We start from the raw sequence: 13,748 nt of genomic DNA, 5'->3' as shown, positions 1-13,748 counted from the left end.
AGATGAATTTAGAGGTGTAGCCAAGTATGACACTCGCTATCGGATCGGAAGGTCTTGGGTTCGAGCCTCGCTCCTCGCATAGTTGAGTCCTGGGGAAAAGGTTCGTTACTCATATTCTCTCACCATACTCAGGTGTAAAATGAGTACCTGGAAATTAACAGCGTTGTCTCTGTCGGAAAAAAAAATTGCAATAGCGCCAACAAGTGTCATGCCTCGTTCTACATGTTACGTGTTGCTGCTGCTGGTCAGGGACCTTTTGTAAAACGCTTTGAGCACATTTAGTGCCCCAACCCCCCCCCCCCTCCTCCAAATGCCTATGTCCACCCAGTAGTGAATGGGTAGCTGAGCCTGTTTGATTTGGCGGAAAGTACTATGCGATAGACAAGTCTTATCCAAAGGATAGCAAGCAATTGCTAATGTCCGTTTCACGCTATAGATAAGCTCCGGCTCCATGGGCCGAATGGCTCTAAAGAACTACTTTTTTTCTTTTAATAATTAACAATGACAAAATGAAATGGAAGCTTAGGATGAATTTGCAAAGATACATTGTTGTGGTTTCCCCTTTGTCAACAAAACATGTTGAATGAAAAAGGTCTCACAAGTAATTGCTTTTGTCAGTTTCAAGCTGTAGAAACTGGGATAAACTCCGGCACCATTGGGCCTAGTGGCTCTGAAGGACTGCTATACTCATAAGGATATTATATTGAGGAGTCAAGGAAATGATGGTGCTGATGATGATAATAATAATAATAATAATAATAATAATAATAATAATAATAATAATAATAATAATAATAATAATAATAATAAGATATGATATGATGATGATGATGATGATATGATAATAATAATAATAATAATAATAATGACGATGATGTTTATTTTGTTTGTTTTTAAGGGTTTTACGACACTTGCAACACATTAAGGTCAAAATCAGCGCCAGTAAAAAGGAAGAAAATGGGATAGTAAAAAAGACTAGAATTACAATTAAAGCACCCAAGAAAAGGTAAGACAAAGGGGAATTGGTTCAAATAAGAAACAGGTGTAGATCCTAAGAGCCACTATCAAAGTACTTAGTTTGAAATCACTAAAAGTCTCATCCAGACACCAGCACATGTCCCTACTAAAAGGAATTCGCTCAAATGTTTTACAAATCATAATATAATATGTAAAAAAAAACACATAGTACAGTGCATAACAGAGAGATGATTTACAAGGAAAAAAATATCATCTCCCAAAACTAACTATACATTTGACTGTTTCCCTCTGGCCAACACACAAAACCAAGTAATCTCATTCCATGACAAAGACAGAAAGCAAGTTGGAAAACAGATATAGGGGGATTGAAGACGCAGTAAGTACCTCCCTACCCACTATGGGATGTGAGGAACCCCACCAAGGACAACGACGACGACGATGATGATGATGATGTTATGGTGTAGGAGGGGGTGAGAGGAGACATATAAAAAGGAAATGTGTTTGATTGTAAAGGTCTGCAACAATTCCAGCACCAGTATAGATATAGGAAGATGATAGTGATAACCCCCCTCCCCCATCTCCAAGATGAAAAATCCACCGACTACCTCTCCTTTAACACCTCTGGGATGTGTCTGTAATTATAAAAATCATTTTTATTCTTTTAAAAGCAACAAACAAATATTTGTCAACAAACACAACACATAGAGGATGCACATAAACAAACAACAAATCCATCTTTCAGAATAATATAAAAATCATTTATTTAATATTTGTTTTTTTTGTTTTTAATACTATGAAAATAGACAATGCAGAACAGAAATTCAGTAAAGCATTGTTTTATGTCTTGCGATGTGCCTATGTATATATTTATATAATACACCGATCAAACTGTACAAAAACTAAACATTTCATAACAATATCTATTAAAAGCTTTGTATTTTATGTGGCGGAGATCACAGACACGCTAGTGTGATTGTTGTAAAGTAAAAATAATAATAATAATAATAATAATAATAATAATAATAATAATAATAATAATAATAATGATAATAATAATAATAATATAATAATAAAATAATAATAATAATAATAATAATAATAATAATAATAATAATAATAATAATAATAATAATAATAATAATAATAATAAGACTAATAATAATAATAATAAAAAGACTAATATACATCCCTCTTACAAAAGGGTATAAAATTAAAACTGTATGAAATTGATAATCAAGACACCAGTAACCAGTTGGATAAAAGCATTTTTAAAAAGTGATCTAACTTCAAAATGGATAAACGTTTGAAAACAAATTATAAAATGAACTATTATAAGATATATAAAAGTAAAATCAAATTAATTGCTAATGATTTATGTTATATATTGATATGTAATAGTTTATGTATATGAGTCGTGTAAGAATTCCATTAAATGATATGTAACACTATACACTGTTTAAATCACATTTTAGATTTGCATCTTCTAAAATAATCATAAATTTGGACACAGAACATCCTATGTATGTAAAGTTGAATATTATGGCTAACGAAAGGTGTAATTTGATAACAAACAACCAAAGGAGGATATGCATCACCTTTATTGTAAACAAAATACATGTATTTAGTCTTGATAAATTGTTCCAATTATACAGGTCATCTGTGAAATTGGTGACGTCAGTTCACTGGGTTTTTTTTTTTTTTTGTAAAGTGCTTTGAGCATGTTTAGTGGATATTGCTCTATATAAAAGCTGATTTATTTTATTAAATAAGAAAAATAAGCTTCTATGAAATTGCTTTATATCAAAATTATGGATTACACGACTGTGAATGCCTATCATTATTATTATGATAAGGGCATAATACCATACATTAACACACTCTCACACCACACAAATGTTGTGTTTATCTTCATTACCGAAGCTGCAACAGGATGGATTGGATTGGATTGGACATCTTTTCCATCAAACTTGTCTTACTGTAATACGTTTTGCTTTAAATCACTGTAAAGCGCTTAGAGCCTGTGACAACGGGGTAAAGCACTATATAAATGCCATTTATTATTATTAAAAACAAGATCTACGGCCGTCAATCTGGTTTTGGAGTAATGTATTTAAGTTTTCACTGTTTTTTTGTTGTTGTTGGCTGAAGAAGGGTTTTGAGCCCAAAAAGTTGTGTGTCTGGTATTTTGTTCTTTTTTGAAGCTGTTATAATATTCATTTTTATTTTTTACTTTAACAGTCGACAGCTTCTAGCAACTTAGTATCTCTCAGACATCTTTAATAAGGTCATCAATCTCGTCCCAGTCAATGACACTTGCCACACTACCAGCTCCAACTGATACTTCATCTGCGATGCGCTCAATTTCATGAATGTCCACCGTGGATCGGTAGTCAGTTGTGGTTTCCAGGTCTCCGGATACTCTGAAAAATAGAAACATTAATAAATATATGGATTTCATCCATAAACAAAATGTGACGCATGTTTAAAAATAGCATATTACAGAAAATAGAAAAGTAGGGGCAGCGCACCATAGTTCAGTAGTACGGTCTTGAGCTGTGAAGCAGAGCACTTTTTCACACCGAAAGAAAAGCTCAATTACTCAATTCTTTTCACCAAAATAAGACAGACCATCTATTAACACCAACATCACAAATTACTCCATTTTTTATTTTTTTTTCAATTTGAATTAGTGTTTTTATTCCATTTTTACCACGATGTGTTTTGAAAATAAAAACAAATTTAAAAACGAAACAAAACCAAACCAACCAAACAAAAAAAACCCAATCCCCACTATGGCAGGTAACAAATAATGCAGCCACATCGCATGGTGTTACACGATCATGAGTAACTAACAAAGGGACGTAACTCTTGAAATTTCCTTCATGGAAATCTTGGGGTTTAGTCTACTTTGAAGTCAAGCACGCTTCAGCATTCAACACGCCTAAGCTTCCTCCCGCTGATGGTTCTTAAAGGTGGCATGGACTGCACTTTGTAATACATAATTTTAAAGCACAGAAGGTTAATAAACAATACTTAATTGAAGCAAATTTCACCTTAAACAGATTGATGGCTCTGTGTGATTAAAATTAGTGCCAATTTAAAATATTTAAAAAAAAGTATTCATGGTACCTTATTAGTCAACATACACTTATGTGCAGGTCTGATTATCGAAGTTGTCATGGCCTCATTGTTATGATGGAAATACTCTCAAACCAACACAAAATATTGTCCATTACAACAATGTTAAATCTAGCCAATAATTGCATTCGGTTATCAGACCTGCAAATATGTGCACATCAGTACAAGTCGATTGAAAGCATCTTTCTCCTAATTGTGTTTGCAACCTTTTGTCTTAATGAATGAATCAATGAATGAATGAATGAATACATTATTTATTGTCGGAAAAAATATGTATTATGCTTACATATCGTTTATACATAACAACAACTATTAACAATGACAACAAAATATAAAAATAATAATTTGAGAAAAATAATGATGCATAACATCTTCCTAATAAAATTTGATTTAAAACCAGTACGCCCTTTAAGATTTTTCACCAACATAATTTTTAAATATAATTTGCACATAAATTAAATACTATATATTATACATAGAAATTGACAAGTCTCAATGTTTCATTAACCCTCCCCTTACCCCCTGCAGCACAATTGTCATATTTGATACAGCACAATGTACATTTTTCTTATTCAGATATATTTTGTACAGATCATGAACTTTGAAGAATGATCTTTGGTTTAATTAATAAGAACATAAAATTGTTTTGTAGACAGCTTGTTTGAGTTTAAAAAACTTTGAAGAATGATCTTTGTTTAATTAATAAGACCATAAAGTAGTTGTTTTGTCGACAGCTTGTTTGAGTTTAAAAAATCATTTTTTTCTGCTGGGTAAGCCTGCCATTTTTGGAAAATACTGAAAATGATCGGTAAGGAGTTAATATGAATATCAAATATACTTAAAGGAACAGAAAACAGATCTGAACCAGTGTGAGAAGCGGCCACTCTTGGCGTATTTACCTGCTGTAGAGCCCATCTCCTCTCATGATGGCTTCAAAGTAATCCGACTGGCCCTCAGAGGGGGCAAAGTGCCTGGCTTGGTGGTCCCCACCACCGGATATACTCATGTCTACATCATCAACCTACATTGTGTGAATGGAATAGACAAAAAACCAAAAAAAAACACAAATTATGATCAGTGATAGGACATTAAAACGATGGAATAAGGATTTTACTAAGAGATATTACATGCTGTTTGCATTAAATCTTTTGTTCAGGAAAAATAAAAAAAACAAACTTTTTTTTACATCAAGACCCAATAAATGCTTTAAAAGACTGCATTTATATAATGCTTATCCATAAATAAGGGAGTCCCAAGAGCTCAGTAAGCAGAGCACCAGCTTCTCGCGCAAAGTGACTGCAGTTGATCCTAGGTGAAATTGATATTTTTCTCTGATCCTCCTGTTCCTCCAGCAGTGATTGGGTTAGATGGGTCTGTTAGATATGGCCGAAAGTACTTGGCAATAGACTAGCTTCCTGCGATAAAGATAGCAAACAATTGCTATTCTTGCCCGTTTCATATTTTAGAAACTGGGATAAACTCCGACTCAATGGGTCTTATAGCTCTGAAGGATTATTTTTTTTTTTTTTTTTAAATCCAGAGTAAACACAATGCTCCAAGCTCTTAACATTTAAAAATAATCTTCAGATGATGACACAGCGTAAAGTTACAGCATGCAGCCTGTTAAGCTAATGCAGCCTTTGGACAAAGACAATTCTGGCTTACACCAAAGGAACCTCCGAATTCAAAGTCCATTTCAGATCAGACAATGAAAAATGTGTGCCATATGCCTTTGCTAATGGCAAACTGATGAGGTTGTCTAATCACCAGCTCAAACCCTTAGGCCTAATTTAGGTTTGTGTTGTGAGTCCATCTCATCTACTTCTCACAGAGCTTGTTTTCAAATTGTGTGGCTGGCTGAGAAAACCCGGAAAGATGTGCAAACTTCATAAATAGAGTTATGTATGCAGTGGTGTCGACCACATCTTTCTGATCATTTACTACTTTAAATTTTCTTTCTATGTCTTATTAGAACCCAAGTTGTGAATTTTTTTCTCTGAATAAACTTTGTTGGTATGGGAAACACTTTATCTTTGATTTTGGCTCATATCTCAAATCGAAGCTTGCCGCATCTTCACGGGTTTTCTCAGCCAGCCTCATAATTATCATTAGAAATATTTTAACACCTATGGAAGAAGACGGTAATAAAGTGGACGCATCTCACACATAGGATATTAGAGGTGGGCATTCCATCCATATGACTGGGAAGTGACTGGTGCTATGTAAACCAGTCATCATTATAAAGAAGTTCCTAAGTGAGTTCACTGCAGTCAAATCCCTCCAATTTCTAAGAGTCTAACTTAACTATATCTAAATCTTTGAGGTTTTTCAACTGACTTTTAAAAAATTCAACATTTTGTGACAGGTTCTCTATAATTGGGTGGAGGATCACACATACTCTAAGATTTTCTCTTTTCTTTGATTTATTTTTGCTTTTTTGTTCTTGTTTTTTTTTCAAACAAAAATATATTTCCATTATAATAATAATAATAATAAAAAAAAAAAAATTCCCTTTATTTATCCCATAGGGGAAATTTTTCTCTAGAATCTATTCCAAGGGAAGACTGGAATAACTTAGGCATCAGCCGCAGTGCAGTGCCACAAATTGAACAAGGGCGAGGTGACTTGCTCAAGGCCACACAGCGCAGCGGTGGGTGATCGAATTCGGTACCTTTCGGGAAAGAAGCCAAGACTGTACCACTGAGCCACGCTGTCCCATGTTGGGTGGCGGAGCTAAGTCGAAGCCTCAAAGCGCTTTACAATATACTTATCAACCATTAACACACTCATACCGAGCCAAACAGACACATACACAACAGTCGCACACACTCACTAAGCAAGTTTTACAAAATGAAATTGACATTCCACAAACAAAACGAATAATTTACTCATCAAGAGGAAAATGCCTAGGATAAAAATTTCTGGAAATTCTGAGTTTTCAGATATTTCTTTAAATTTTCTACGCTGCCCAAGAGCCTTTCTGACAAAGGAAGCGAGTTCTTCTTCGTAACTAAGATTGTCTTTTTTCTTTGATTTAATTTTTGCTGTTGTTGTTGTATTTTTAAAAAATCTAAACTATATTTCCATGATATTATGATACGTACCATGAAAGCCAATCTGAACTATATTTCCATGATATTATGATACGTACCATGAAAGCCAATCTGAACTATATTTCCATGATATTATGATACGTACCATGAAAGCCACAGAGTTAGAGGCCGTGGAGCCTCCATAGATGATGTTCCTGACGTCCTCACCCATGTCCCAGTCACTAAGCACAGACTCCAACTCAGCATAGTCCATCTCAGCGTATGGGTCTCCGTATGGCCTTGCTCTGGCTTGGTGACGGGATGAGGAGGGGCCAACTGTCCCTAGGAGATGAAGGAAGGAAGAACAAAATATATATTTATATAGCACAATATCCACTAAATGTGCTCAAAGCGCTTTACAAGGGGTTCCTGGACAACAGCGACACTTAACATGTAGAACGGGACAAGACACCTGTTAGACGATATTACATTATTTTTTGGGACAGATACAATGCTGTTAACGACGAGGTACTGATTTTACAACTGAGTACGGTGAGAGAATGTGAGTAAAGAGCCTTTTCCAAGAACTCGGTGATGCCCCGAGCGAGGCTCAAACCCAGTACCTTCTGATCTGAAAGCGAGTGTCATACCACAAGACCACATAGCCGCACACTACACATCAAAACCTTTATGATCTCAAGTTTTTAAAAAATAAAAAAAATTTTTTTTTTATGTTTATGATATCAAGTTGATATCACTCAGCTCTCTCTCATTGTATTTCAGACGGGCAGTTGAGTGACTACTTCTTCTCAATAAAATAATGTATCAATCAGACTATAAACGTTGAAGGTTACACATAGTTTTGTGCATTGGTGAGCAGAACTAGAGAGTATTTTACTCAAATGCCCACCACAAACAGATGTGATATGTAATCAAAATATGTATTCATAGAGATTTTTAAGTAAATAATGAAAATACTAATCTATATACGGCTAAGTAATCTAGTGGTATGACAGAAGGTCCAGGGTTCAAATCCTGCTCTAAGCGGTGCATAGTCGAGTCATTGGAAAAGGCTCTCTACTCTCATTCTCTCACCACATTCAGGTGTAAAATTAATATCTGGCATTTTACAGCGTTTTCTCAAAAAATTGAAACTTCTTTTTTGAGTTGTTGGTAGAATAGAACCCCCCCCCCCCCCCCCCCCCCAAAAAAAAAACCCAAAAAAAACAAAAAACAAAACAAAAGAAAAACAAAAACAAAAAAAACAAAAACAAAACAACTAAACTCCATAGTTTTACCCGAGTCGTAATGAGGAGTTGTCGTTATCCTTGCAGCCGCTCTTTGTGGATGTGGGTTCAGGGATTGGAGTTGTTCCGTGTATGTCTTTGGCTTATGGACGGGACCTCGCGATCTCAGGAAGGTTCTGCCCTGGACTGGCACCGTTTTCACACCTAGGGGAGGATGATACATTTTCAGTGTTATATAAAATGGCTGATTAGCTTTCTTTTGTTATAAGTTAATAAGTATATGTTTAATACCAACATTAGTATTTATATCAAATAATCTAAACCTTATAAAAAAAGAAGGGGGAGGATGGGGGGCGAGGGTTGAGGCATGAAAAAACAAAAGCACACCAAAGAACCAAACAAACCTTCCCATAATTCCCCCGTGTCAATCACTGTATACAGATGCCTTTTTATTAGAGTCAATGCACACAGTCATTGACATAAATCATGTTTGTAACTGCTGTATATTTTATGAATATTTTATTATATTTGATGTTTATTTTGCTTTTAATTAGCTACGTATTTTCATCAATTAGTTCATGACAGTGTATAAATCTGTGCTAATATAACGATGAATGATGTGTAACATTATGATAATTTCCATTCAAGATCAAAAAAGTCTATCTTATCTTATCTTAAATCATGTTTGTAAGAGAAACTGAAACTTCTCTGTATTTATCTGTTGCATCTGGAAGGAAAATTTTTTTTTTTTCAAATTCTATTTATTCATCCACGAGTAAAAATTTGTCTTCATGGTCTATTCCAAGGGAAGATTGGAATAACCCAGGTGTCAGCTTCAATGCAGCACTGCAAAGTGAGCAAGGGCGAGGTGACATGCTCAAAGCCGTACAGTGCAGCCAAGAGTCGAACTCAACACCTTCTAGGTACAAAGCAAATACCATGCTACTGTGTCAGGCTGCAACGATGGTCAAAAACTTGAGTCTTTCAGAACTTACAGTTACTCCACTATTGCCTCAGGGAATTCCAAAAGCTCAGTTGGTAGAACACTCGCTTCACATGCAAAGGGACAGAGAACGATCCCGGGTAAAGTTGACATTTTTTCTGACTTCATCCCCGTCCCCTCAGCAGTGATTGGGTAGGTGGGACTGTTAGATCTGACAGAAAGTACTTTGTGATAGAATAACATCCTATCCAAATGGTAGCAAGCCATTGCTATTGTCTGTTTTTGAGTAGCTTGGTCTGTTAGATCTGGTAGAAAATATTTTGCAATAGAATAGCGTCCTATCTAAAAGGTAGCTAGCAATTGCTATTGCCTGTTTAACACTATAGAAACCAGGATCAACTCCGGCTCCATGGGCCTTAGGGTTCTGAAGGTCTACACTCTTACCTCTCTTGGTAGCACCACCTCCCTTGGCACTTAGGCTTTGCAGCTGTTGTACATACGTCTTTGGTTGGTGAGGTGGGCCACGACTCTTGCTGGTACCCCCAGTCCTCACAGTGCCGGTAGACATGCTACGGGCTGGAAGGAATAAAGAAATTAATTAAGGAGCAGGCACTGTTGTAAAATAAAGCTATGAACAAGTGTGTATGAAATGTGCTGAAAGGTGCCAGACAAAGCATGAAAGAAAAATACAAGAAAAAAAAAAACATCCCAAAAAACAGTCTACCATGACTGGGGATCGAACCTCAGATCTCTGCAGGTCTGAGGTTCAGGTTCGATCCTCAGTCGTGGTAGACTGATTTTTTGGGATGTTTTTTTTTTCTTGTATTTTTCTTTCTAGCTTTGTCTGGCACCTGTCATACACACTTGACTGTTCATAGCTTTATCTTACGAGCTGGAAGGAAAATAGAGAATGATGATGATGATGATTTGTAATCTGATTGGCTGTGACCAAGACCAATTCACTGATGTATGATTTTGGATTTTAAGTAAAGGATTAACATTCCAAAAATTTTATGTCACCTAACATTTTCGTTTTCAACCCTTTAAAAATAAAACTCCTGGTAAACGCAATGTTTCAAAGTACTTTAGATGTTTCATTTCTGTGGCTAGCGGTCTTGTGGTACGACACTCGCCTTCTGATGACTCTGAAGGAGTACTTTACTCATTATGCAAGGGAGATGACTCCATTAATGTACTTTTAACTTTTTCAGCCCTGGGACTGTCTGAGCAGTCAGTCAGATGCCTGGGCCCTGGGCTTCTAGCCGAATTTCAAATATTCATTTAAAAAAAATAGGTTTTCAAGATATCTCCCTCAGATGTCATCAATCTGGAATTTAGTAATGTCTTTATGTCTTTATTGTTTTTTGTTGTTGTTGGCTGAAGAAGGGGTTTGAGCCTGAAACATTCCGTGTTTGGTATTTTGTTCTTTTTATGAAGCTGTTACATTTATTTTAGTTTATTACTTTTTAAGTTTCATTGTACGTTTTTAACAAAAATCATATGAGTAATCCAAATGTGTACCTGACTGAGGAGCTCTGGTAACTCGAGGAGAGAATTTCTGAGATGGTTTCATTTCCTTCAGGCGCTCTGAGTAAGTTTTCACTCTTCTTGGAATCGTAACTTGGTTTCTAGGGCTTGATCCTGGTATCTGCTTGGAGTCTAGGTTGAAGAAAAAAAAATAGAATCAAAAGATAACGTATATCCACAGTGTATATAATATATCACGCTACAAGCAATTTACATATCAATTTATAGGGAATGAGATTAGCGGAAGAGTAGCATTCCTTGATTGGACGTCACTGGCAAAGAAGTTATTAGAGAGAGGTTACTTTTACCCCATGCCTATTTATTACATTTTTCTGAGCCAAATTATAGGCGTAGTAGTAAAGCTAATGTGTTTGGTTTTTACATGTTAATGATAGTTGAATAAAACTATCTTTGTACATGCTCATTTTTAATAAATTTTTTCCAATTTTGAAAAGTAGCAAAAATCTCTAGGATTGAGTGAGTTAACAAATTAGGACGAGTCATTTTGGAAACTGCCTATGCAAGTAGAGGCCTATGTGCGGCTACGTTGTCTTTTGGTATGACACTCACTTTCAGATTGGAAGGTCATGGGTTCGAGCCTTGCTCGGCACATAGTTCCGTCCTAAGAAAAGGCTTTTTACTCACATTCTCTCACCATACTCAGGTGTAAAATGAGTACCTGTCCGTCAACAGTGTTGCCTCTTTTGAAAAAAAAAAAATATAATATCGCCTAACAGTTTTCCCGTCTTGTTCTACATGTTACGTGTTGCTGTTGGTCAGGGACTCTTTGTAAAGCGCTTTGAGCATATATAGTTTTAATGCTCTACATAGCCACACGGACTACTCACCATAAATCTTTTGTTTTTCTTTCTGGTAGCTCTCAGATGCTGATTTGTTGATTTCATCCTGTTCGACTCGCCTCCTCATCTCATCCTCCTCTTGTTTACGTTGAGAATTCATCTCCTTCCACTTCCGGGTCACCTCAGGTCGCTGTAACCTCACCACGTCTGCCAATGTTTTTTCCTTGACCTTTGACGGTTTGGCCTTGGTTACCTTGGACACACCAGCTGGTTTGGGTCTGGGTTGAGTGTGGCTGAGTGGAGTAAAAAAAAAAAAAGAAGTAGTCCTTAAGAGCCGTTCGGAGTTTATTCCGGTTTCTGTAGCGTGAAACAGACAACAGCAATTGCTTGCCATCCTTTGGATAGGACACTAGTCTATTGCAAAGTATTTTACACCAAATCTAACAGACTCAGCTACCCATTCACTGCTGGGTCGACAGGGGGGGGGGGGGGGTCTCGACTGCACCCGGAATCGATCTCTGTCCCTTTGCGTGTGAAGCGAGTGCTCTACCAACTGAGGTAAAGGAGTGATAATTTTATCAATTTTATAAATTATTTCATTGTGATTTCATGGTTCTTGAATGTGCGATGGCCTAACAAAAACAAACAACAATGTGAAATTGAATGTTAGCTGCAAACTAATAAATGGAAACAGATAATGTAGATGTTTGGGGTTTCCCCTTTATCAACAAAACACAATGGGTTTCCCCTTTATCAACAAAACACAATGAATGAAACACTACAGACGAATGAGAAATACGAGAAACCAACGAATCAACCAAATAACCAACCATTCAACTCACTGATCAACCAACTATCTAAACAACCAATCAACCAACCATTCAGTCAACTATCCAACCAACTGATCAACCAACCAAACAGACAACATATTAACCAACCAATCAACCAACTAACAAACTAATCATCCAGCCAGCTGATTCACTAACCACATAACCATCCAACCAACCAATCAATCAACAAACCAACCAACTAATGACCACATCAAACCAACCAATCAATCAATCAATCAATCAATCAATCAAGCAATCAACCAACCAACCATCCAACCAACCAAATCAACACATCACACAAACAACCAACCGGTCATCCAACCAACCATCTATCCATCCAACCAACCAACCACCCAACAACCATCCTACTAACCATTCAACCAACTAACCAATCAACCAATCATTCAACTAACCAATCAACCAACCATCCATCCATCCATTCAACCAACCAACCATCCAACCAGCTAACCAATCAACCAATCATCCAACCAACCAACCATCCAACAACCATTCAACCAACCATCCAACCAACCAACCAACCAACCAACCAACGAACCAACCAACCAACCATTCAACCAACCATTCAACCAACCAACCATTCAACCAACCATTCAACCAACCAACCAACCAACCAACCAACCAACCATTCAACCAACCAACCAACCAACCAACCAACCAACCAACCAACCAACCAACCAACCAACCAACCAACCAACCAACCAACCAACCAACCAACCAACCAACCAACCAACCAACCAACCAACCAACCAACCAACCATTCAACCAACCAACCAACCAACCAACCATTCAACCAACCAACCAACCAACCATCCAACCAACCAACCAACCATCCAACCAACCAACCAACCAACCAACCACCCAACCAACCATTAAACCAACCAACCAACCAACCAACCATTCAACCAACCACGCAACCAACCTTTCAAAAGACTGTGATGCAATAGGGCCAGACCCATCCATATCCAGCACAGCCTTGGCATATCGGATGAGATCCAGACTTGAATCCGCACCACTCAGACTACCCTCCGTGATGGATGACAGAATGTGGCGGTCACTGACCCCTGCCGCTGCAGCCCCGTCCAGCCTGGGATCTGATGGGTGTTGCTGGTCATCCTTGATGGTGGTTGTCTTGAGGATGCCCTTAATTTGACCCGTGTCCTGACTCCTTGGCTCTGTCAAATACAAAGCATGAATAGAAAAAGATTTGTCCTAAAAAAATATTAAAAATTGAG

At 36.8% G+C, this 13,748-nt stretch overlaps 1 protein-coding gene across 2 annotated transcripts in view; it reads right to left on the bottom strand.

Moving 5' to 3' along the window:
* Nucleotides 1-2,665: 2,665 nt before the first annotated feature.
* LOC144962685 (uncharacterized) overlaps nucleotides 2,666-13,748 on the bottom strand; it is a 63,930-nt gene continuing 52,847 nt past the window's right edge. For both annotated transcript variants that reach the window (XM_078895823.1, XM_078895824.1), the window contains exons 45-52: nucleotides 13,436-13,688; nucleotides 11,714-11,958; nucleotides 10,860-10,997; nucleotides 9,783-9,914; nucleotides 8,447-8,599; nucleotides 7,315-7,490; nucleotides 5,016-5,137; nucleotides 2,666-3,398 (exon numbers count right to left, since the gene is read on the bottom strand). In XM_078895823.1, the coding sequence (XP_078751949.1) occupies nucleotides 3,245-3,398; nucleotides 5,016-5,137; nucleotides 7,315-7,490; nucleotides 8,447-8,599; nucleotides 9,783-9,914; nucleotides 10,860-10,997; nucleotides 11,714-11,958; nucleotides 13,436-13,688 (1,373 nt within the window). In that variant the 3' untranslated portion in view covers nucleotides 2,666-3,244. The remainder of the gene's footprint in view (nucleotides 3,399-5,015; nucleotides 5,138-7,314; nucleotides 7,491-8,446; nucleotides 8,600-9,782; nucleotides 9,915-10,859; nucleotides 10,998-11,713; nucleotides 11,959-13,435; nucleotides 13,689-13,748) is intronic.

Source organism: Berghia stephanieae, chromosome 1 (assembly GCF_034508935.2).
Source record: "Berghia stephanieae isolate SIO BIC M18660-M18661 chromosome 1, UCSD_Bste_1.3, whole genome shotgun sequence".
Taxonomy (NCBI): domain Eukaryota; kingdom Metazoa; phylum Mollusca; class Gastropoda; order Nudibranchia; family Aeolidiidae; genus Berghia; species Berghia stephanieae.
The sequence above is the reverse complement of the archived record's forward strand: the minus strand, read 5'-3'. Positions and strand labels throughout refer to the sequence as shown.